Here is a 24470-nt window from a genome sequence, read left to right on the forward strand (position 1 = left end):
CGTTGGATATTTATGGGTCCCCGAGGTCAGGCTTGAAGACGCAAACACCGATAGGCACATAAACCGAGCAGTGCGCGCTGTGCCTGAGAACGCTGGTGGATGGGCACGCTAACTGTCTTCTGTCTAGGCGAGCCTGTGTCTGCCGGTGGATGAGGCACAACCTCGCAGGAGGGGAGAGAGGAAGAAGAGGCCAAGGAGAGAGAAGAAACGGTCTTCGAAGGGGAGCAGAAAGGCGCAACAGCTGAGGAGGCGCCAGGGAAAAGGCGCTCAAGGGAGCGCCATCATACGGGATGAATCACCTGCATGCAGAATATAAGGCTAACGAGAGAGAGAGAGAGAGAAAGACTCAAACAAGGGGGAAAACGGAGCCAACTAATGGACAAGGACTGTGTCTCCCACCCGTCCCATCCCCTTTCCTCTCCCCCTCACTACCCGTCATCAGCAACAACATGGCGAACCTCCCTTTCCACTACTCAGTGGAGTACCTCGCCGCGAAGCACGTGCGCGCTGAAGAGTACACACTACTTTCTTGGTGAGCAAGCATACACATGAGCCCTCCCGCAAAACTTCCGCAGCGGTGGTACTATTCTCTTGTCTGTCAGCAACGTGGGAGAAGGCACTCATGTAAACACATCAGCGCGCGTGGTCGTGATTAAGGTGGTTGGACTACTATGGTGACGCACGTGTTGCTGGGCGGACACCATATGACGACCTGTGGGACACGCTAAATCCCTCAGCGGTCTTCTAGTTTACATGAGAGCCTCGTCTAGGCCCCCCACCAGGCCCCTCTGTGGATGCTGGATCCGGCGTATGGGTGTGGGTGCCGGTGTCTGCCTGTGGAGGAGGAGAGGCGAGTAGGGGAAGCACCGGCTAAGCGCACTGAACTGTCATGCGCGCACCAGCACGGCAGACAGAGAGAAAGAAACTCACACACACACACACAGCAACTCGCGCCAAACAACAACAGAAGAGGGCGCGCGTGTGGGAGGGGTGCGAGTGCTTGAATGACATCGTCAAACAACAACAGGAGAAAAGGAAAGGTCTAACGTGTGAGACGATGACAGTCATCTTTCGAGTTTGATGTCTGCAAAACGCCCCCGCACACACCATGAGCGCCGAAGCCCTTCTCTAATCCGCCTAGGAGGCGCTACAGCAGAGCGCTTTGCAGAGCCGCATAGCTGGCTGCGCCCACTGGCAGTCGGTAAGTTCAAGGGAAAGAGCGCAGGACCGACTCAGGCAACCACGCAGTAAAAGCTGAGGGAGAGCAGAGGAGGACATATAAAAGCCAACCAAACGTGTGTGTGTGTGTGCATGTGTGTGTGTGTCTGCACGATATCACGGTGCCGCCGCAATCTGCACAAGCGCTCTGTTCACGTCCTCTACATCCAAAACCCGGCACACTGTCAGGTTTAACGCCGGCTGTGGCGCGACGGGTGCTGCCACCAACGCCGCTACGGTAGCCTCGTCCTCCTCTGCAACCTCATCCCTGGCGTCGCCCTCATCAACCTCCGCGTCGTCGAGGCGGCCGTCCGCACGCAGCCCCTCGGTGGGTATGGCCATCGCAAACTGGAGGGCAATAGTCGACTCGACTAGCTCAGTCGACGCTTCCGAGTCTGCGCCAACGCCTCTGTCACTTCCAACGTCAGTGGGACGGCGGCTGGAGCGGGCAGGTGATGATGCAGTTTGCTGCTGCTGTAGCTCCCGGCGGGAGGCAGCCTCCCTTTCCTCGGCGGCCGCGGCGGCCTCAACCCAGCGTGCGACTCGAGGGTCACCAACGCTCGTGAGTTGCCCCTTTGCAAACGCCGGCGCCGTACGCGCATGCACGAAGGCACGCGGCAGCACCATGGGTAAGCCCTCCCCTGTGGTATCCGAGCTCTCGGTGGGACCCTCGCTGTGGCTCTCGCCCTCCTCTCGCATGGCCTGCTTGCGAGCGTGCAGCAACCGAGCCCCGCCCAGGAGCGCTTCATGCGGCAGCACCGGCGCCACGTTCTGCAGGTACTCCTCCCACAGGCGGCGGTCGCTGCCGTGGCAGTAAGTCCACAACGTGCGACGCTTCTTCTGCGCGTAGGCTGACATATCCGCAGTGCCACTGCTACCGTACACGAGCCCATCCTGGAATACGTAGTGACCTTCCATATGCCGGCCATGCTCCCACACCCCTCGGTACTGGCCGCCGCCGCCACCGCCGCTGCCTACAAGGGCCGCGAAGTCCTGCATCGCCATCGGGCTCTCGCCCGCACGCGCAGCGGGCATGGTAGAGGATAAACCTGGGCTCAGAAAACCCTGCAACGCATCATCCTCAACATCATCGCTGCTGCCTCTGCTGCCCCTGGTGGGCGGAAGAGGACGAGGTGACGCAGGATTCGTGCACATGGGTGAGCCACCGCTGCTGCCATCATTACCCCCCGGTGGACTCCTGAAGAAGACGACGCCATGACCGTGAAACTGCCCATCCTTCATGCCGCCGAGGTACACGTCGCCGTTCGCGAAGGTGTAACGACCGAGGCCGTCGAAGCGGCGGCCGTCCGCGCTGTGTTGACCGAGGTAGGAGCACTGGGTAAACTCCATCTCGCTGATGGGGGGGGGGGGGGGAGTGGAGGAAAGAGGGTGCGGATGAAAGGGGGGAGTGGACAGGTGGTCAGCGCTCTTACCGCCAAGCGCGTCGGTGAGGAGATGCAGAACCAATAAGAGGGGGGAGAAGGGGCGAGGGGACAGCGGAGAGAGATGAGGACGCAAAAAAAAAAACACAGTGACAGCGTGTGAAATCAAAAACAAACCACCTGGAAGGTGAACTGCGGAGTTGAGGTCGAAAGAGAGAGAGAGAGAGGGGAGGGGAAGAGGGGCGGGGGGCAGGGATGACGCTGCGCAACGCATACACCCACATACATCCGCCTAAGCGCGCACATACAAATGTGCGTCAGGGGTCCTCCTTTCATTGAGTGTCTCTTCTTCCTCTGTTTTTTTTTTGTGCGAGGTGACAACATCATGATAGAGACGCGCACGTAGCCGCTTGCATCGGCGTCATGCCTGCCACACACACAACGGAACAATGCACTTCAGATAAGACCCGCCAATGCTCGACAAAAACACGCGAGAATCGAGTGAGAGACGCTGGACTGCGTGAGCCCGCCCCGCTCCACTGACGACGCAGTCCCCCAACCAGCAACTGCACGCAGGCATATATGTACATACAGATGCGCGCCTACGACCACGCTCTCCCCCCCCCTCAGAAGAGAGGGGGAGGAGAGAAGACAACACAAGTAACGGTGGCGGTGCCAAACTGTACATCAAGAGACGGTCACATAGGCCTACGCGCATGCACATCTCTGTGCCACGCACGCTGTGGGTGCCACGAATGAGAGTGCCCTGCACGCAAACAAGCGAGACGGGACGAGAAAGGAAAGCTTCATACTGCATCCGGGAAGAGTAGGGAAACGAACGAGAGAAGGACGAAAAGGGTCACCACCAGTAGCAGCAACAGCCGGTGCCGGTGCATGCGCTGTGTCTCGCCGAGTCGCCCCCGTATTCTCCGCAGATTTCATCCAGCAGTGAGCAGCCGCCCGGTACGAGAGAAACTAAAACGCGCAGGGGGTTGGAGGGCACATCTGATGCACGAGTGCCACGCGGATAGCGTTACACGCTCTTCACCCCCGCCTCGCCTCACCTCTCTCGGCTATCCTCCTCCAGGCCTGCGCACCACGGCGTAGGAGGACGAGGGGACAAAAGGCTCTGTTGAACCCCCCCGTGCTGGTCGTCAGTGCTCTCCTCCCCCCCCCCTGACTCCTAGCTAAGTGGGTAGAAGTTCTAATGCAAATGGCATGCGATCTGCTCCGCCAGCGACTCCGCAGCCGCCCTTGCCGCCGCATTCAAGGAGACGTCGTGCGGCGGTGACGCCGCCTGTGCCACAGCGCGACAGACACCGGCCGGCACCGTCAGCTCTGTCAGCTTCTTCTTGGCCGCGTAGTACTCTAATAGGGCTGCGTGCGCGCTCGAGCCCCTCCAGGGTACGCGCTGCAAGAGCGCTGATGAGGTTCCGTCAGAGGCAACAGCGCTACTGTTTTCGACTGTGTTGCCCGCCTCTGCTCTGTCCCTCTCGTCTATCGACACGGAGAACACGGCGACTGGAGAGCCCAGAAGGCCCTCCAGCGCCAGACCATCTGCGATGGTGTAGGGCCACCGCTCGTCGGCAAACACAACTGGCGTGCGTTGCGCTGCTGCTGATCCATGCGCCGCCATCGAGGTGGATTGCGCAGCAACGACAGCAGTGGTACCACCACCTGCAAACGATGGAGTGCCCACCATGGGTACTCCGGTCCTGCTCGCTATGTCCCGCGCGAGCTCCTGGAGAAGCTGCTGCTGCTGCTCCAGCGGTCGATGCCGTGGAAGCAACACTGCGTCCGGTTCGGGCAGCAGCCCAGGCGTCAAAGACTGCACGATCCCGCCAACACTTCGAGCTACCGACTGCGCCGCTACTGCCACAATAGAAGAAAAGGCCGCCTCCTGCGTCAACCGTACTGTGGATGAGAAGGGCGCCAGCGCCGACGGCGGCTCGGCAGGGTGCAGCGGCAGTGAAAGCGATGAGGACGAGGCTGACGCCTCACGCAACTCTCGCGCGGCTGCGCCACCCTCGACGAGCAGAACGATGTATGGGTGCGCCGACTGCCATGCCGCCTTCGAATCCCACTTGCGCTTCAGAAAGGCGCGGAGAGCAGCGATGGTCGGCGGTTGGCGAGACGACGTCCCGACAAGCTCACCCGCGTGGTAAGCGTAGGCTTGACCACCATAGCGCGTGTAAAGCTCACCGTAGACCTGTGGAACAGGCGGCACCGCGAAGCTAGCGGCTGGAGTAGCGACGGCAGCAACGCCTTTCACAGCAGGGTCCGATTCCACTGGCGCCGACGCCGCCTCGGCGCGAAGAAACTCAACCACGAACTCATCCATCAATTCTCGCATGTGATGCGTGGTACACCAACGTTCCATTGCGGTCTGCTCAGGATGTATTGCCAAGCCGTGTTCCTTCCGCGCGCTTGACACGTGGATGATCAGCCCAGTGGAGCTTCTGTGAAGAACTCAGCGATCGGCGCCGCAAGTGAGTGTCTTTGTCTGTGTTAGTGCGTCTCCGTTGACGGTACCCGAAGCAATCTCTAGGCGCCTGTGAGTAAGTGTACGGTGTCTGCCTCCGTGTGTTGCCTGCTTCTCACGAGAGAGAAAGATAGAGACTGAAGCAGAAGACGAAGAAATGCGTGGTGCGGACAGGGGAGCAACACAGGGCGGTACCGAGCGCGACAGCACTCAATGCGAGCAACCACACATAGCGACATGCACAGGAGCGTGCACAGGAAGAAATACATAAACGAAGCAAAGAAAGAGAGAGAGAGAGGGACACATGAAGGAGCGACATGGAGGGGGGAAGAGAGGTGGGTGAGCGGTTAAGTACCGGCCAGCAACACGGCTTGTAGCTGTGCAACGCAGCACCACGTAATCGGAGAGTGAAAATAGATATTCCCATGCCAACCACCATGTAGCTCACCGCTGCACACGTACAGAGGTTGAGGCACACTCGAGCCCGCACGAACACACGTATGCATCCTACAACGAGAGAACCGGACGCACCGCCGACAGAGCTCGTCAATACCTCAATACCCTATGAAGCACGTACGCATCCGCCTAGGCTGCAATCGGAGCATCACCACTGAGGCACAGGAAAGCGGTAGATGACACAGCAGACCTGGCCTACCCCCCCCCCGAAGCGAGGAGGTAACTATAAAACGTTTCTTTTGGGGTATGATAGATTACCGCCGCCGATAAAGCCGGCGCTTTGCCTTCGCTGCGACAACCTCCCATGGCGTGTATGGCCCTCACAAACCTTTTCTCCCATTTCTTGAGGAGCGGTGCGGCATTCTCCCCAGCACAGAGAGCGAGCGAGAGAGAGAGAGACGGAAACACCGAGCATACCACCTGAGCGAACTTTTGCCCTCCAGCGTGCCCATTCTCAGCCATGGAAAAGGAGCTCAGTCACTCCTCTACAACCCCCCCCAGCCCGATCACGGGCCCCATCCGCGTGGTGCAAAGCAGCCGGTGACACGCATTGCAGCAGGGCGCCCACTCAGTCAGCTGAGCACGGTCCTGCCTCGTGCACTGCGCACCCCCACCGCTTCGCTGGTCGCTTCCAGGTGCATCTGGTGTGGCGGCACAGGCTCCCCCACCCCGCCACCAGGCAGCGAGGGCCGGGTGGAATACGCTCGAGCCACACTGACACTCTGCCTGGCATACGGGTGGCACAGACGTAGTCGTTGTCGCAGGTCGCTCCGACGCAACGCCATCCACAGCCTGAGCGCCGGCATCAGTGGCGATACATCGCTCTCACCTCCCCACGTCGCGGGTGCCTGGACCTCACACCACCAGAGGCGCTTCGGCATTGGCAGGGAAAGAAGGGCTGCTTGGCTTCACCCCACACAGAGTGGGGGATGCTGGGCTCTGATAGCACGCGCTGGGGTGGGTCCGCCGTCACCGGGGAGGGTGGAGTGAAACAAGGGAAAGACAGATAAATGCACATATACACACATGCATGCGCAGACAGAGACACACGCAGTTGCGTGCCTCCTTAAGCTCACCCAGTGTGCACGACACTGAAGGAATGAAAAGGCGTGCAATCAGCCACCACATGTCAGCATACACACGCACAAGCTCCTCACAAGCACGCACGGCCACAGAGGTATACCAGCGCTGCAAGACTGGCGCTGCGTCCGTGTGCGTGGGTATATGTGTCAGGCGTCTTCCTGGTGTGCACGCACCTGCTCGTGTGTTAGTTCGTACGCGCGTGCTTACGTGTCGTTGACAGAGGAGAGTTGGGATGGGGAAAAATAAGCAACCGAAAATGAAAGAGTAAACGAGACGACAAGAAGGGCGAGAGGCGTGGGTGGGTGGGGGTGTGGATGTCGGCAGCTGCGATGCGGCCCGTATCCGTGAGAAGAAGGGCACACAAAGGGAGAGAGAGAGAGAGACAAAGAGGGGGAGTGGTGGAAAACAACACCGCGGCCTACACACACACACGCACACACACACACACGCACACACACGCACACACACACACACACACACACACACACACCAAAGCAGTCATGCCGGGGTGGTGAGGCGGGAGAGAGATTCTGAGAAAAGGACAAGACAATACGCAGAGGCGGCGTCCGCGCCTGCATCTATGGAAGGCACTGAGTGTGCGAGAGAGGAAGAAACGATCCCGCGTGTGTGAGGGAGTGAAAATAAAAAAGGAAACGGAGCTGCGCGTGCAGCAGGCACACGCGCCCACACCCACAGCTCGCGCAGCATGTGCCTCTGCATCGTGCTGGAAGCGGAGTGCGAGGGAGTAGGCAGCAGCAGCGCGCAGAGGCACAGCCTAGAAGTCCTCTGAGAGGGAGAACTTCTTCGACGTCCCCTCCGCGCTCATCACGCCGGCCTTCTGGTACTCGCCCACCTTCTTCTCGAAGAAGTTCGTTTTGCCCTGCAGCGAGATCATCTCCATGAAGTCAAAGGGCTGAGTCGCGTTGTAGTGCTTCTCCTCGCCCAGCGACACAAGCAGCCGGTCCGCGACGAACTCAATGTACTGCGCCATCAGCTCGGCATTCATGCCAATCAGCCGCACCGGAAGCGCGTCGCAGATGAACTCGCGTTCGATGTTCACCGCATCCACAATGATCTCCAGCACGCGCTCGCGCGGCAGTTTGTGCTTGATGTGCGAGTTGTACAGCAGACACGCGAAGTCCGTGTGTAGGCCCTCGTCGCGCGAGATGAGCTCGTTGCTGAACGTCAACCCCGGCATCAGACCGCGCTTCTTCAGCCAGAACAGCGCGCAGAAGGATCCGGAAAAGAAGATGCCCTCCACTGCGGCAAAGCCGATCAGCCGCTCCTGGAAGCTCGCGCTGCTCCCAATCCACCGCACGGCCCACTCCGCCTTCTTCTGGATGCATGGGATCGTCTGGATCGCGTGCAGCAGCCGCAGCTTCTCCTCGCTGTCTGTGATGTACGTGTCCAGTAGCACAGAGTATGTCTCTGAGTGGATGTTCTCCATCATCAGCTGGAATCCGTAGAACGCGCGCGCCTCCGGCACCTTCACGTCGCTCATGAAACGCTGGGCAAGATTCTCGACGACGATGCCGTCGCTCCCGGCGAAGAAGGCAAGCACGTGCTTGATAAAGTGCCGTTCCCCGTCGTTCAGCGCCACCCAGTCCTTCATGTCGTTGCCCAGGTCGATCTCCTCTACCGTCCAGATGCAGCTCTCCTGCTCCTTGTACTTGCGCCAGATATCGTGGTACTGGATGGGGAAGAGAACGTAGCGGAACGGGTTCTCCTGCTGCAGCGGCTCCTCCTCCGCGTTCGTCCCCTCGGCAACCTTGTCCGCCAGCAGCACCTCGGCGTCGGTCGCGATTGGCTTTATGACGAGATCCTCCGCTGTCGATGGGCTTGACACGCGGGCCGCCTCGCCAGATGGCCGCTCAATCCCCGTCTCCACCTCCTCAGTCCTCACACGCTTTGCAGGCGCTGCGCCCTCAGCAATCGCCTTCGACTCGCCAGCCATCTCTCGCTCGAGGTCGGGGACGGAATAGTGGGTTAGTGAGATGGTAGGGCAGGGTATGGGTGGGAGAGGTGCAGCTGCCGGTGTGCGTGTCTCGCTGTCTATGGGGAGGGGGGTGATGGCTTGTGTGTATGGACGTGTGAGGGTGGAATACTGCGTTTACGAATGTGAGCGCGCACGCATAGCCTCAGTATGGTATGGTTTGTAGGTTTTGGTGGTGGTGGTGTTCGTGAGCGGTGAGTTGGCGGCGATGTCAGCTGTCGCAGATCAGAGACAAACAAGTGCCACAGTGGATGAAGAAAGGGAAGGAATCGAGTAGCGAACTGAGAGAGAGGGAGCCTTGAGGTGGGCAAAGAGCAAAGCAAGCAGCCCGAGGAGTGCGCGCTTCCACTGATATGATCGTGGCGGCAGACAGTGTGAATGCCATAGTTGCGCGACTCAACATCACGCATGTTCGTGGGTGGCTGATCTAAATCGAAAGATGCGAGCTGCTGGGTCGCTGCAAGACTCCTGCAAGTCTTCTTCAAGCTTCTCAGACAGGCCATTTCTTTCCGTGTCTCTTTCGAACACGTATGGCTCAGTGCTGAGGCGGTAACGTGCGCATGACAGCCGCCGAGTTTGCTGATCGTCCCTCCGCTTTTTCGCTTCGTTTAGCCTCGCGTGTCCCCGAGTACTCCGGCGACACGAAAGCCCATGCGCCGTTGGTGCTGCTGAGCAGCTGGCAATGAACCGCATCAGAATCCTTTCCCTCATAGGCATACACGCAGAGAGAGAGGGAGGAAGAGGGAGAGGGGGAAGTTGCCTGTTGGCCTGCTGGCCAAATGCGTCGACAAAGCGGCACCACAGTCCGACGGCCGCCGACCCGATGACCTGCTGAAGGAGGAATGAAGACTCTGCTGAGAAGACGAGGACAGGGCAAATTTAGCAAAAAAAAAAATGAAACGAGGAGCGGAAGGTAAGTAAGCATGAAGAAATGGGCAGAGGCAAACAGGCACAACAAACACGCAGGTTGCGTGTGGGTCTTTCCTCTTCCCTTAGCCTTCGCCCACCCCGGCTATCCCCACCCCACACCAAGAGCGCGCACACTGCCCCTGTTATCGCTGGCGCTATGACGCGCGGTGGGGGGGATGGGGGAGTGGTACACTCGACAATACCCAGACGACGCACGCCCGTGTGTGTCTCCCCTACGGTAGAAGAGAAAGGGGGTTGGTGGAGGTGTGCCGTGACAGCCGTGAGGGCGTGGTGAAGGGAGAAGAGAGGATGAACGCAAGTGAGTCACACATCAGAGAATGCCTTGTGCGCGCGTCACGAGGGCATCAAAGAAATGAGGCGGAAACGCCTCTCGCGGTGCCTCGGGAGAGACGCGCACAAAAGAAAGGGGAAAAGCGAGTCGAGATGAGACGGAAAGCAAAACAGCGCCACCACACAGACACCCACGTGCGCGCTCGTCCACATAGAGCTGCACGCAGACACGTCACATAACACCACACAGAGTCCTCGTGTGCATCGCACACATAGAACCTCCCCTCACCACCTCACAGTATCACGGCAGCTTCTTCCGCGGTGGAGCGCACATCCCCGCCGAAGGTGTTCTCTAACAAGTAGCCAAGGTATAGAAAGCCGTCTGGGTTGCGGTAGCGCTCGTAGAGGTCGCCGAGAAGGGAGTTGCCAGGCACGAGTACGTTGTTCTCCCCAACAGACAGAAATAGCGACTGACAACTGTCCAAGGCGAGGCGGCCTCGCAAAGCCAAAATAACCTCCGCCACGGACTTAGAGCACGGCAAGACGCACTTGAGCGTACTCTTCGTTGATGGGGAAGTGAAGGCAGATGCTGTCGAGGATACCGTCACACTCGCGTTGGCACCGTCACTGGTGAATAGCTGCCTGTGCCGTGCGTAGCCACCAGCACCGCCTGTTGAACCAGTGGACGACTTTGCCTTGCTGTGCGGGGAGGCCGGCGGCGGCGACAGTCGCAGGTAACTCTCCGTCGGCTCTACAATGATGGGAACCGTGCCGGCGCCGTATAACCTGCGGATTTTGCTGGACAGCAGGCAGCGGCATTCAAAGGAATGCATGTACTGGTAGTAGGTGCGAGGTGGCGGCGGCAGCAGTGGTGGTGGTGGTGGCGCAGGCATCCCAGTGATTTGTGACGAGGTAGTGAGTGGCGGTGACGCAGACGGCACGAGGCACGTAGGTGCCAACGTTGGCGAGGGGATTTGCAGTGCATGAAGGTCTCGTCTGCCCGACACCTCGGCGCTGGCAGACGTATGCGAATCCCCTTGCAAGCAAGCGGCTGCGCCACATGATGGCACTGAACCATACACAGTGCACTGGCTACTCTGTCTCGCTCCTGTCTGCTCTTGCGTCGCTCCCTGCAGTGAGGATCGATGCGTGCTGCTGGTGGTGGCGCTGTAAGGGAAGGAAGAGATGGATGAGAGAGCCGTGGGGCTCTTGTCAGTGGAGGGCGTCGCCTCGTCCTTCGTTTGATGCGGACTCGTTTGAGCGAGGGTGAGGGAGGCGGCCCTGTTCCTGCTCTGGTGGCGGCCGTCCCCGTCCCCGTCGCCGCTGCATTCGCACGGAGTCACATACGGCGCGGTCGAGGACGAGGGGGACGATGGCGGCGGCGAATGTGGTAGTGCGGCGGCGCGCAACGAGGCACACCTGTCACCTCTACGTGGCATCTACGCTCAACAGGCACAGGGGCGGAGGTAGCTCGGAGAAAAACACCTCTCAGCAGCGAAAAGGTGGGACGCGTCGACTTCGCTTGCAGAGGGGGGCAACCAACGGTCTTCCTGCGTATGTCTAATTAAGCGGGGCGTGTGCCCCTAAGGCCTTGCAAGCAGTGAAGCAGTCCACACCAGGGAGGGGGGAGGAGTGGGGGGCTTTGGAGAGCGGCGACTGAAAGGACAAGCGCAAGACGAGGATAGAAGAGGTGAAGCGATGGGGAACCAAAAATAAATAAAATAGAAAAGACAAACGACTCTCGAGTGGCGGCTTCGAGTGGAGGTACGCGCGAAGGAATGTGATCGCAGGGGGGAGGAGGTGAGAGAAGAGTGGTAAGGAAGTGAAGAAAGAGACAGAGTGAGGCCAGGATGTGGGGGAGAGCGGGGGGAGAGTGGGGGGCAAAGACACAGTGGGCCGTGGCTGCAGCTATGTCCACACACACGCAACCCCCTTTCCTCTCCCTCTCCTTCGCCTCATTGCCACTTCGAATACACTTTGGTGTCTGCCCATCTACGCACATAGGAGGATGGAGTACCCAAGGGGAAGAGGTGCTCTAGGCATGGTGTTTTCGTATATGTAGAACGGGCAAAGAGAGAGAGAGACAAGTGCTTGGCGCCCACCGCCGCTGCTGCTGCTGGCTGTGGATGGTTCACATCACAGCATATAAGCGGGAGAGAGAAAAGAAACACTGAGGAAGGAAGCGCGCGCGCAAGAGCAAAGGGAACAAATTCAGCAGGCGTTGAGCGATCGTACGCCCGGGCTCGTCTCCGTCAAACTCTCTTGCTGATCGGCGGAAGCGAGAGAGAGGTGGGGAAGGTATCGACAGGGGAAGTAATCCGCATTGGGTGGAAGGCAGGACTTCGGGGGTCAAAGATAGAAGAAATGGAAGCACAAAGAGAGGCTCATCTTGTGCCCATTGGGGCCTCTGTGTCACTGAGTAGTTCTGTATGGGTGTGTGTGTGTGTGTGTCGCCCCACCACCTGGACTCCAACTATGCAGGCATACACGAGGGGCTTAGTCACCATGCCTGCACCCGTTGTCCTCAGGTAGCAGATGCGCCGGCACGCACACACACACACACACACACGCCTCTCTCACTGAGTTTATTCTGCTGCTCTGCGACTTGTATGATCACCACGTCATTTGCCCAGTCTGAATGGGCTTGGTTCCTCCAGATCCCTCCAGTGCAGCGGTGTCCAGTTGTGAGAACGATGCGGGGAAAAGGCCTGTCCCTTGTCCATCACCAGGAGTCCCGTTGCACCAGCTGCTCCCTCACTGTCGTCGTCAATGATGTCGTCCTCGTCTAGAGCAAGAGAGTTGCTCCATAGTCGACTCATTTCACGCAAGAGTTCCTTGGCCCTCTCCGAGACGGCGGCGGCCTGACTTACGCGGGCCTCCACCTCCCCCATGGCGCCCCTGATGCCCTCCGCGTGATGCACCGCTGTCTCCCACGCCTCCTTTTCCGCTCTGTGTGCCGCCTCTTTTGCCTGTAGCTCCAGCTCGAGTAGCGTGCAGCGGAGCCGCAGCAGCTGATACTCATCGGCAGCGTCGCTGGCGTTTCCCTCCTCCGTGTCGTCACGGAGCGCCTTAATCTGGTGCTGAACGTGTCGGCGCCGGCGTGCCAGGCTGCGCGGTGTCAGCAGTGTTGTGGCCGTAGGGGTGGGCGGAGTGAAAACAGAAGTGCTGGAGCTCGTCAGACTCATCGTTACGCTCACAGAGGCGTTTCGCGCCTCCTCGCGCTCCGCAGGCACGGGCGCCGCTGTGAGTGCTGTAGAGGCAAAAGCGCCGTCACTGTTGACCTCACAGCTGAGTTTCCTTGAAGACGCCGACCCGTGCGAGGCCATGGCCGCCGTGCTGACGATCGCTATCGCATCTGCATTCGGCAATGGGGCGAGCGTGGGAGGGGCAGTCACGGCTTGCCAGGGGGCACATGGCGGTTGAGAAACTATGCCCTCATCGCGTGACACCAACTTTGCAGCAACGCACACCTCCGGAGAGCAGACGTCCCCTGCGTCGTTGCTCTCAACCTCTGCTGCTATGCGCATGGCAGACGGAGTCACAGAGAGTTGCACGGCGGAGAGCGAAGAGGCAGTGCGGCCCCACGTGTGCTCGACATCGCAACTGCACTCAGGTCCAATCGAAGTCGTCAGAGCTTGCATAGGCGTCCACCCAGGTGACTCCACAGTTAGCGATGACGCACCTGGTGGCAAAGGCGGACACATGGAGGAGGACGCGCTCGTGGAACGCCCTGCAAGGACACGGCGACGCTCCACCGAAGCGGTGCGAGACGCCGCCTCGGCCGCAGTGAGCGCATCCATTTCCATTATACTCCTCTCTGTATCGTCATGCTCCACAAACGACGCAAAGGCGCTGCTTGGTAGTGGGCCTGACGCGTAGCCAGACGTGCAATGCAGGCTCTCGCACCTATGAGGCCCGACTACGATAGTCTCGGAGATGGGAGTGATGGTGCCAATGCTCCCCTCGGTGTCACACATGTGGCTTCCCTTCACCTGCGGGTGCAGAGCGGCTGCGAGCGTCTCGGCGCGCAGCTCTGACTCTTCCAGTGCCAACTCGAACTCCTCTGCTCTCCGCATGGCGGCGCGTTCGGCAGCGCGAGTTACAACCAGCATCCCGACTAACTCTTCCACATCCTCCGTGGCTTTGCGAGAGTCGCGCTCTAGAGCTGACTGCTCCTGCAATAGTCTGGCGTAGTGCTGCTGGTAGTACTGCTGGAGCGTTGCGAGCTGACTGGTTTGCCGATCAAGCCGCAGCTGTAGCTGGTGCTTGTCCAAGTGCAGCGTGTGCGTGTGCTGCTCGAGGAGACGAATATACGCCTCCAGTTTATGCGTGTAGGCGGTGCCAAACGCAGCAGCAGTGGCGTCATCAGCAGCAGAGCTCGTGTACACACCTTCGCTGCTGTCCTCTCGCACTGCAGACTTTTTCAGGCTGTATTCTGCGAGATGAGGAACGCGTGCCTTGCAATTTATCCCATCAATACAAGGCCGCTCTGCAGTGACGCGCTCCTCGCAGAGCTTTTCCGAAGCTCCGCTGATCGGCACGCCTGCACTATCCATGGGCTGTGACGGAGGACGAAGAGAAGGCGCTGAAGACCATCCACGGTCATAAAGTACCTGCAAGGATTTCGCCAGCGCCGCTGCTCTGGCCTGCGCGACGCTCAGCTGCGCTTGCAGGAGTCGCTGCTCCTCGCACACTTGCCGCACCCATACCTCTGCGTCTTGCTGAAGGGCAACACGCAACCTGTCCTGCCAGCCTTCCTGGTCCTGCAGCTGCAGAATACGCACGATACCGCAAGAGCTGCTCACGATGGACGACGGAGGTGGAGAGAAAGAGTACGCTGAGGCCTCCGGCTGCAGTGTATCCGCGAGCCGTCCACGTCGCCCGTCAGGTGTGGTGGACGATTCAGCGCTCACATCAGCTACTGCGGAGGTGACGAGGTGACCGTTGTTGGCGCCGTCCTGCAATACTCGAGCGGGCAGCGGAGTGTGGAATTTATCAGCAGGGCAGCAATCGCCCCTTTCTCCCACAACTTCGCCGGATGTAGATGTCACCTCGCGTGCCTCATCCTCACATGTTCGTCGGGCATTCTGTTCCGCGGCGATAGCAAACGCTGATGTGAGAGGCACTGGTGGGGTGCCAGATACACATACCGCAATCGGCGAAGAAGCGTTGGTGCCTTGGACGTCTTCAACTCGCTGAGTTTCACTGTGACCTCGAACTGGCGTAGCCTGATACACTTGCCGTGGGTGTGACGGTGATGGCGACGACGATGAGGATGATGGCAACGGCTCCCCTCGGAGATGAGCGTCGCCCTCTTCACGCGTATGCTGCGGTGGGATCGCGAGTGCTAAAGACGATGGAACGGTAGAGTGAAAAGCGGCGGATAGGGGAGTTGGCGGGGGCGGAACGACCAGCTGCAGCGGCTCCGCTACTGCTGGAGATGGGAAAGTGGACGGAGTCATCCAAGGCCCATGCAGATGCGTGCGAGTTGGCTCGCTATCACCACGCCTCGCTTCCTCTACCGCACTCGCGTGGTGTGTCCTCACGCCTGCTGGGACTGCAACTGTGGCGGTGCAAAGCGGCGCCGCTGTCGGTGTCTGCACAGCAAAAGATGCGGATGTCGAGTACCGTCGATGGGCCACCGCGTTCCACGACAACTCCTCCGTGCTCGTGCCCTTGTCGGTCACCGCATGTACGTCGTCCTCGCCAACCGGAGAAGCGGACTCAAACGACTCTGGCTGAAATGTAAAGGAATCAGTGATACCGCGTCCTTCGAGTTGCCCCTCTGACGCTGGTGCACGCACGGCGTCAGCCCTAGGGTGGAGCATGGCATCGCCGCAGACGAATGGAGGCACGGAGGTGGTGGTGGGAGAGGAGGGACGGCGCGCAGATGCATCAGAGACCGATAAAGGAAGCGAAGTGCAGTAATTTTCAATTGACGTGCCTACGCTAGCCGGAACTTTCCCCCAGAGACGCAGCGGCGGAGCGCTTGGACAGGCGCGGCGCGTACGGTCACATGCCTTCAACTCGTGCATGCGATCTGTCTCCACGCTACGCGCATGGCCACAACTCTCATGGCTCATGCTGTTGGCACTTGTGGCTCCAACCACGCCGGCTGATCTCTCGCAATGACGATCTCCTGCTGTCAGAGAGGCGGGGCTGCCGTTTCAGTGCGCGAGCGCTCGCCAGACTTGAAAATGAATGCTGACTACGTGTGGAGGTAACGTTTTGGTGCTGTGCGTCTCGTTTTTGGTGGGTGAGGAGGGAGTTGGAGATGTGAAAGAGGAGCGCCGCAGCTGCCGTCGCTCCCTCTCCTGCTGGTACTTTCTCCAGTATTGTTTGTCGCTTCCGCCGCTCCTTCCTGTTCTGTTTTGGTGTTTGTTTTCCTCGATCGGGCCGTCCAACCCTCCCGCCACACATCGAAGCTGAGGCAGATTCAGCGCGAGTAACTGGCGTAATGTGGCCGGGTGCGCTTTGTGCGTAGAGTGTTTAGTGAAGGTGGAGAAGAAGAAGTGTGAGTAGAGAAGGACGAAAAGAGGTGCACACCAGCACGCACACGCACAGGCGCAACAGTGGCATTCATGAAGAAGCGCACTGCTGTCACGGGCTTGCATGGCATGAGAAGTCAGATACTGAGATGACACGCTCTGGGTGTGAGAGGGGGAGCGATGGCGGAGGAGGGAATGAAAGGCAGCGCCTCGCCGCGCGCAGAGGGTCCCACCTCACTCTACTCCCCCAGCCAAACAGGAGGAGCCTCACCTTCAGCAGATGTGCGGACAGCCACAGAGAGCGAGAAGAGAAATGGATATAAAGAACTCACGCATCCGCTCCTCCCTCGTCCCCGCTCCCTACACCACCTGCCACCCTTTTCAGCGTCGTACGCATTCAAGCTCGCCAAGTATTACTTCGATGCGTTCGTCTTTCCCTTCAGGCCAGTGTGGTGCGCGCAGGTGATCAGAGGACGCCAATGCAGCCGCGTAACGGACACATGCAAGAGGCAAAAAGGCACGACAGAAGACGGGAGAATGCCTGAGCGGCTTGCAGTGTAGGACTGGCAAGTGTCTCACTCACGCTTCCGCGTGGAGACCAGAAGAGCCGCAAGAGCCGCGGTGACACAATCCTCCCACCGAGCGAAGCAGAGAAAGAGATGGCTGATTGGCACAAGTGCGTAGGCACACGTGGCTGTGCGCTTACATCGCTGGAAGCAAAAATAAAAATAAACTTCGATGGCGTTTGAGTCCTCGCGAAGGGGGGTGGGGCGGGGGGCAACTGTGCTGCCGCCACCGCCTTCTAAAGTCGACCCTTGGGCACCTACAAGGCAGGACTCTCAGCTGCTGCTATCCGGGGCGCCGCCTTCGGAAAACGCACCGGTCCGCTCCTGGGCCGCCCGCAGCTCCGCAATCTCAAGGAGCAGCGCGCGGGCATTGCTGGCCGATGTCTCGCCACCGCGCAGATGCACACTGAGCTCTTCCATGAGCTGACTGATGTGCTGATTCAGCAGCGCCAGTGCATCGTTATAACTCACACCCTTCGCTTCCAGCTCCTCCATGAGCACCTCCTTCTCACGCTTGAGTTGCTCCAGTTGCTCCCCCAATCCTACAGAGGCGGCTTCCTGGATAGTTCTCAGCACAGGCGCAGAACGACCCCCGCCATCACCGCGGCGGCCAGGCTCTATGATGCTGTCGTCACCACCACTATCACGCTGGGCACCGAAATCTACAGCACCCTCAGTCCACGTTGGACCACCTGGGGCGTCATCAGCTCCTCTTCCCTCTCTCAGCAAAAGGCGCTGGTTCTCTGCAACCTCACGATCATATCGCTCTTGAAGGGCATGCAGCTCCCGCTCGCATTCGTCTCGGGCGTGCACTGCAGCCCTCTCTGCCCCTCGCGCCCCATCCAGCAAATTCACGAACTCCTCTAGTTTCTCGAGCGTGTCAGTGCACTCTAAGGAAGTGCATTCCAGCTCCTGTTCCACAGAGCACAAACGGTCCTCATAATACATCCTTAATAGCTCTGTCGATTCCTCCGCCAACTCCAGCGCCTCCTCCCACATCCGGCGCCACAATTCCTCCCTTCTAAACATCTCTACAGTACTCAATAAAACAGCACCATCAGCACCAGCAACTGCACCCTCATCAGCGAACGCAAAACCTTCAACAAACTCCGACAACCTCGTTTCCACAACGATACTCCTCCGTTCACACACACAAGGCTCAACGCCAACACTCTCTTCACTCACCCCTTCAGACATACCACGCACCTTCGATACCTCCTCCTCCAACTCCCGCAGCTGCTCACGCAGGTCCGTCACCTCGGCGGCCATGTCGGCCTGCTGTGCCTCCGACTCCTTAGCGCGCTCTTCCGCCTCCCGCAGCTGCTCACGCAGGTCCGTCACCTCGGCGGCCATGTCGGCCTGCTGTGCCTCCGCCTCCCGCAGCTGCCCACGCAGGTCCGTCACCTCGGCGGCCATATCGGCCTGCTGTGCCTCCGACTCCTTCGCGTGCTCTTCCGCCTCCCGCAGCTGCTCACGCAGGTCCGTCACCTCGGCGGCCACGTCGGCCTGCTGTGCCTCCGAGTCTCGCAGCTGCTCACGCAGGTCCGTCACCTCGGCGGCCATGTCGGCCTGCTGTGCCTCCGACTCCTTAGCGCGCTCTTCCGCCTCCCGCAGCTGCCCACGCAGGTCATCTATTGTGGCATCATTCGCAGCTTGGCTAATCGCAAGGTCGCCCAGTGCCGACTCCTGCTCGGCAGCATTTCTTGCGTGAGTGCGCTCCATATCGCGAAGCTGCTCCTCAAGCTCAGCAACCTCGGCGTCCACTGCCTCCCGGCCAAGCTGTGCAGCTGCCAACTGCTGCCTCAGCTCCTCGATGCACTTTGAGCTCTGCTCTGCTTCCTTCTCCAGCGCTACGCACCGATCGCTATTCGTAGAACCTTCTGTTACAGCACCTCGCAGTTCCTCCCTTAGATGCTCAATCTCGGCGGCCATGTCGGCCTGCTGCGCCTCCGCCTCCCGCAGCTGCCCACGCAGGTCCGTCACCTCGGCGGCCATATCGGCCTGCTGTGCCTCCGACTCCTTCGCGTGCTCTTCCGCCTCCCGCAGCTGCTCACGCAGGTCCGTCACCTCGGCGGCCATGTCGGCCTGCTGCGCCTCCGACTCCTTAGCGCGCTCTTCCGCCTCCCGCAGCTGCCCACGCAGGTCCGTCACCTCGGCGGCCATATCGGCCTGCTGCGCCTCCGACTCCTTAGCGCGCTCTTCCGCCTCCCGCAGCTGCCCACGCAGGTCCGTCACCTCGGCGGCCATGTCGGCCTGCTGTGCCTCCGACTCCTTCGCGTGCTCTTCCGCCTCCCGCAGCTGCTCACGCAGGTCCGTCACCTCGGCGGCCATGTCGGCCTGCTGCGCCTCCGACTCCCGCAGCTGCCCACGCAGGTCCGTCACCTCGGCGGCCATGTCGGCCTGCTGCGCCTCCGACTCCCGCAGCTGCTCACGCAGGTCCGTCACCTCGGCGGCCATGTCGGCCTGCTGTGCCTCCGACTCCTTAGCGCGCTCTTCCGCCTCCCGCAGCTGCTCACGCAGGTCCGTCACCTCGGCGGCCATGTCGGCCTGCTGCGCCTCCGCCTCCCGCAGCTGCTCACGCAGGTCCGTCACCTCGGCGGCCATATCGGCCTGCTGCGCCTCCGACTCCTTAGCGCGCTCTTCCGCCTCCCGCAGCTGCTCACGCAGGTCCGTCACCTCGGCGGCCATGTCGGCCTGCTGCGCCTCCGCCTCCCGCAGCTGCTCACGCAGGTCCGTCACCTCGGCGGCCATATCGGCCTGCTGTGCCTCCGACTCCTTCGCGTGCTCTTCCGCCTCCCGCAGCTGCTCACGCAGGTCCGTCACCTCGGCGGCCATGTCGGCCTGCTGCGCCTCCGACTCCTTAGCGCGCTCTTCCGCCTCCCGCAGCTGCCCACGCAGGTCCGTCACCTCGGCGGCCATATCGGCCTGCTGCGCCTCCGCCTCCCGCAGCTGCTCACGCAGGTCCGTCACCTCGGCGGCCATGTCGGCCTGCTGCGCCTCCGCCTCCCGCAGCTGCTCACGCAGGTCCGTCACCTCGGCGGCCATATCGGCCTGCTGCGCCTCCGACTCCTTAGCGCGCTCTTCCGCCTCCCGCAGCTGCCCACGCAGGTCCGTCACCTCGGCGGCCATGTCGGCCCGCTGCGCCTCCGCCTCCCGCAGCTGCTCACGCAGGTCCGTCACCTCGGCGGCCATGTCGGCCTGCTGCGCCTCCGCCTCCCGCAGCTGCTCACGCAGGTCCGTCACCTCGGCGGCCATGTCGGCCTGCTGCGCCTCCGCCTCCCGCAGCTGCTCACGCAGGTCCGTCACCTCGGCGGCCATGTCGGCCTGCTGTGCCTCCGACTCCCGCAGCTGCTCACGCAGGTCCGTCACCTCGGCGGCCATGTCGGCCCGCTGCGCCTCCGCCTCCCGCAGCTGCCCACGCAGGTCCGTCACCTCGGCGGCCATGTCGGCCTGCTGCGCCTCCGCCTGCCGCAGCTGCTCACGCAGGTCATCTATTGTGGCATCATTCGCAGCTTGGCTAATAGCAAGGTCGCCCAGTGCCGACTCCTGCTCGGCAGCATTTCTTGCGTGAGTGCGCTCCATATCGCGAAGCTGCTCCTCAAGCTCGGCAACCTCGGCGTCCACTGCCTCCCGGCCAAGCTGTGCAGCTGCCAACTGCTGCCTCAGCTCCTCGATGCACTTTGAGCTCCGCTCTGCTTCCTTCTCCAACGCTACGCACCGATCTCTATTCGTAGCACCTTCTGTTACAGCACCTCGCAGTTCCTCCCTTAGATGCTCAATGTCGACGGCCATGTCGGCCTGCTGTGCCTCCGCCTCCCGCAGCTGCCCACGCAGGTCCGTCACCTCGGCGGCCATGTCGGCCTGCTGTGCCTCCGAGTGCCGCAGCTGCTCACGCAGGTCCGTCACCTCGGCGGCCATGTCGGCCTGCTGCGCCTCCGCCTCCCGCAGCTGCTCACGCAGGTCCGTCACCTCGGCGGCCATATCGGCCTGCTGCGCCTCCGACTCCTTAGCGCGCTCTTCCGCCTCCCGCAGCTGCTCACGCAGGTCCGTCACCTCGGCGGCCATATCGGCCTGCTGCGCCTCCGACTCCTTAGCGCGCTCTTCCGCCTCCCGCAGCTGCTCACGCAGGTCCGTCACCTCGGCGGCCATATCGGCCTGCTGTGCCTCCGACTCCTTCGCGTGCTCTTCCGCCTCCCGCAGCTGCTCACGCAGGTCCGTCACCTCGGCGGCCATATCGGCCTGCTGCGCCTCCGACTCCTTAGCGCGCTCTTCCGCCTCCCGCAGCTGCCCACGCAGGTCCGTCACCTCGGCGGCCATATCGGCCTGCTGTGCCTCCGACTCCTTCGCGTGCTCTTCCGCCTCCCGCAGCTGCTCACGCAGGTCCGTCACCTCGGCGGCCATGTCGGCCTGCTGCGCCTCCGACTCCCGCAGCTGCCCACGCAGGTCCGTCACCTCGGCGGCCATGTCGGCCTGCTGTGCCTCCGCCTCCCGCAGCTGCCCACGCAGGTCCGTCACCTCGGCGGCCATGTCGGCCTGCTGTGCCTCCGACTCCCGCAGCTGCTCACGCAGGTCCGTCACCTCGGCGGCCATGTCGGCCTGCTGCGCCTCCGCCTCCCGCAGCTGCCCACGCAGGTCCGTCACCTCGGCGGCCATATCGGCCTGCTGTGCCTCCGACTCCTTCGCGTGCTCTTCCGCCTCCCGCAGCTGCTCACGCAGGTCCGTCACCTCGGCGGCCATGTCGGCCTGCTGCGCCTTCCGCCTCCCGCAGCTGCTCACGCAGGTCCGTCACCTCGGCGGCCATGTCGGCCTGCTGCGCCTCCGCCTCCCGCAGCTGCTCACGCAGGTCCGTCACCTCGGCGGCCATGTCGGCCTGCTGTGCCTCCGACTCCCGCAGCTGCTCACGCAGGTCCGTCACCTCGGCGGCCATGTCGGCCCGCTGCGCCTCCGCCTCCCGCAGCTGCCCACGCAGGTCCGTCACCTCGGCGGCCATGTCGGCCTGCTGCGCCTCCGCCTGCCGCAGCTGCTCACGCAGGTCATCTATTGTGGCATCATTCGCAGCTTGGCTAATAGCAAGGTCGCCCAGTGCCGACTCCTGCTCGGCAGCATTTCTTGCGTGAGTGCGCTCCATATCGCGAAGCTGCTCCTCAAGCTCGGCAACCTCGGCGTCCACTGCCTCCCGGCCAAGCTGTGCAGCTGCCAACTGCTGCCTCAGCTCCTCGATGCACTTTGAGCTCCGCTCTGCTTCCTTCTCCAACGCTACGCACCGATCTCTATTCGTAGCACCTTCTGTTACAGCACCTCGCAGTTCCTCCCTTAGATGCTCAATGTCGACGGCCATGTCGGCCTGCTGTGCCTCCGCCTCCCGCAGCTGCCCACGCAGGTCCGTCACCTCGGCGGCCATGTCGGCCTGCTGTGCCTCCGAGTGCCGCAGCTGCTCACGCAGGTCCGTCACCTCGGCGGCCATGTCGGCCTGCTGCGCCTCCGCCTCCCGCAGCTGCCCACGCAGGTCCGTCACCTCGGCGGCCATATCGGCCTGCTGTGCCTCCGACTCCTTCGCGTGCTCTTCCGCCTCCCGCAGCTGCTCACGCAGGTCCGTCACCTCGGCGGCCATGTCGGCCTGCTGCGCCTCCGCCTCCCGCAGCTGCTCACGCAGGTCCGTCACCTCGGCGGCCATGTCGGCTGGCTGCGCCTCCGACTCCCGCAGCTGCTCACGCAGGTCCGTCACCTCGGCGGCCATATCGGCCTGCTGCGCCTCCGACTCCTTAGCGCGCTCTTCCGCCTCCCGCAGCTGCCCACGCAGGTCCGTCACCTCGGCGGCCATATCGGCCTGCTGCGCCTCCGACTCCTTAGCGCGCTCTTCCGCCTCCCGCAGCTGCTCACGCAGGTCCGTCACCTCGGCGGCCATATCGGCCTGCTGCGCCTCCGACTCCTTAGCGCGCTCTTCCGCCTCCCGCAGCTGCCCACGCAGGTCCGTCACCTCGGCGGCCATATCGGCCTGCTGCGCCTCCGACTCCTTAGCGCGCTCTTCCGCCTCCCGCAGCTGCTCACGCAGGTCCGTCACCTCGGCGGCCATATCGGCCTGCTGCGCCTCCGACTCCTTAGCGCGCTCTTCCGCCTCCCGCAGCTGCCCACGCAGGTCCGTCACCTCGGCGGCCATATCGGCCTGCTGCGCCTCCGCCTGCCGCAGCTGCTCACGCAGGTCATCCATCGTGGCATCCATGTCAGCTTGGTGAATAGCAAGGTCGCCCAGTGGCGACTCCTGCTCGGCAGCATTTCTTGCGTGATTGCGCTCCATATCGCGAAGCTGCTCCTCAAGCTCGGCAACCTCGGCGTCCACTGCCTCCCGGCCAAGCTGTGCAGCTGCCAACTGCTGCCTCAGCTCCTCGATGCACTTTGAGCTCCGCTCTGCTTCCTTCTCCAGCGCTACGCACCGATCTCTATTCGTAGCACCTTCTGTTACAGCACCTCGCAGTTCCTCCCTTAGATGCTCAATGTCGACGGCCATGTCGGCCTGCTGTGCCTCCGCCTCCCGCAGCTGCCCACGCAGGTCCGTCACCTCGGCGGCCATGTCGGCCTGCTGCGCCTCCGCCTCCCGCAGCTGCCCACGCAGGTCCGTCACCTCGGCGGCCATGTCGGCCTGCTGTGCCTCCGAGTCCCGCAGCTGCTCACGCAGGTCCGTCACCTCGGCGGCCATGTCGGCCTGCTGCGCCTCCGCCTCCCGCAGCTGCCCACGCAGGTCCGTCACCTCGGCGGCCATGTCGGCCTGCTGTGCCTCCGAGTCTCGCAGCTGCCCACGCAGGTCCGTCACCTCGGCGGCCATGTCGGCCTGCTGCGCCTCCGCCTGCCGCAGCTGCCCACGCAGGTCCGTCACCTCGGCGGCCATGTCGGCCTGCTGTGCCTCCGAGTCTCGCAGCTGCCCACGCAGGTCCGTCACCTCGGCGGCCATGTCGGCCTGCTGCGCCTCCGCCTCCCGCAGCTGCCCACGCAGGTCATCTATTGTGGCATCATTCGCAGCTTGGCTAATAGCAAGGTCGCCCAGTGCCGACTCCTGCTCGGCAGCATTTCTTGCGTGAGTGCGCTCCATATCGCGAAGCTGCTCCTCAAGCTCAGCAACCTCGGCGTCCACTGCCTCCCGGCCAAGCTGTGCAGCTGCCAACTGCTGTCTCAGCTCCTCGATGCACTTTGAGCTCCGCTCTGCTTCCTTCTCCAGCGCTACGCACCGATCGCTATTCGTAGCACCTTCTGTTACAGCACCTCGCAGTTCCTCCCTTAGATGCTCAATCTCGGCGGCCATGTCGGCCTGCTGCGCCTCCGCCTCCCGCAGCTGCTCACGCAGTGCAGTATTCTCGTTATTCTGTATCGTGTGTGTCACAAGCGCCGCATCAGCCCCGTGTTGGGGTAGGTGACGCGACCTGTACAACTTTGTTGTTAATGGATAGTCGTAGTCGTGCAAGCGTCGGTCGATTTCTTTTCGGGTTACGTTGGCGTCGTGCTGCACCCGCACCGTGGCTAGGAGGCTGCCAATGGAAAACCTGACATGCTTCACGTCTGTTAGAGTCGCATTGCATGCGCCACATACATCCGCAATGAATGCCTCACGTA

At 61.7% G+C, this 24470-nt stretch overlaps 5 protein-coding genes and 1 pseudogene across 6 annotated transcripts; all 6 read right to left on the minus strand.

Annotated features, from left to right (window-relative positions):
- Positions 1–1335: 1335 nt before the first annotated feature.
- LBRM_22_1150 (conserved hypothetical protein) lies at positions 1336–2568 on the minus strand (the record flags this gene model as incomplete). Its single annotated transcript, XM_001564984.1, has 1 exon — positions 1336–2568. The coding sequence occupies one exon, from the start codon at positions 2566–2568 to the stop codon at positions 1336–1338; it is 1233 nt and encodes a 410-aa protein (XP_001565034.1).
- Positions 2569–3804: 1236 nt separating this feature from the next.
- On the minus strand, positions 3805–4980 carry LBRM_22_1160 (hypothetical protein, unknown function; the record flags this gene model as incomplete). Its single annotated transcript, XM_001564985.1, has 1 exon — positions 3805–4980. One exon carries the CDS (start codon positions 4978–4980, stop codon positions 3805–3807), a length of 1176 nt encoding a protein of 391 aa, XP_001565035.1.
- A 2416-nt stretch (positions 4981–7396) lies between these two features.
- LBRM_22_1170 (putative ribonucleoside-diphosphate reductase small chain) lies at positions 7397–8575 on the minus strand (the record flags this gene model as incomplete). Its single annotated transcript, XM_001564986.1, has 1 exon — positions 7397–8575. One exon carries the CDS (start codon positions 8573–8575, stop codon positions 7397–7399), a length of 1179 nt encoding a protein of 392 aa, XP_001565036.1.
- Positions 8576–10107: 1532 nt separating this feature from the next.
- ATG12 (putative ATG12/APG12) lies at positions 10108–10707 on the minus strand (the record flags this gene model as incomplete). Its single annotated transcript, XM_001564987.1, has 1 exon — positions 10108–10707. One exon carries the CDS (start codon positions 10705–10707, stop codon positions 10108–10110), a length of 600 nt encoding a protein of 199 aa, XP_001565037.1.
- A 1728-nt stretch (positions 10708–12435) lies between these two features.
- Positions 12436–15897, minus strand: LBRM_22_1190 (conserved hypothetical protein; the record flags this gene model as incomplete). Its single annotated transcript, XM_001564988.2, has 1 exon — positions 12436–15897. The coding sequence occupies one exon, from the start codon at positions 15895–15897 to the stop codon at positions 12436–12438; it is 3462 nt and encodes a 1153-aa protein (XP_001565038.1).
- Positions 15898–17141: 1244 nt separating this feature from the next.
- LBRM_22_1200 lies at positions 17142–24468 on the minus strand (annotated as a pseudogene). The gene is given in 2 exon segments: positions 17142–21605; positions 21607–24468. Coding segments are annotated over 2 exon segments (7326 nt in total).
- Between the last annotated feature and the right edge of the window lie 2 nt (positions 24469–24470).

This window comes from Leishmania braziliensis, chromosome 22, assembly GCF_000002845.2.
Source record: "Leishmania braziliensis MHOM/BR/75/M2904 complete genome, chromosome 22".
NCBI lineage: Eukaryota > Euglenozoa > Kinetoplastea > Trypanosomatida > Trypanosomatidae > Leishmania > Leishmania braziliensis.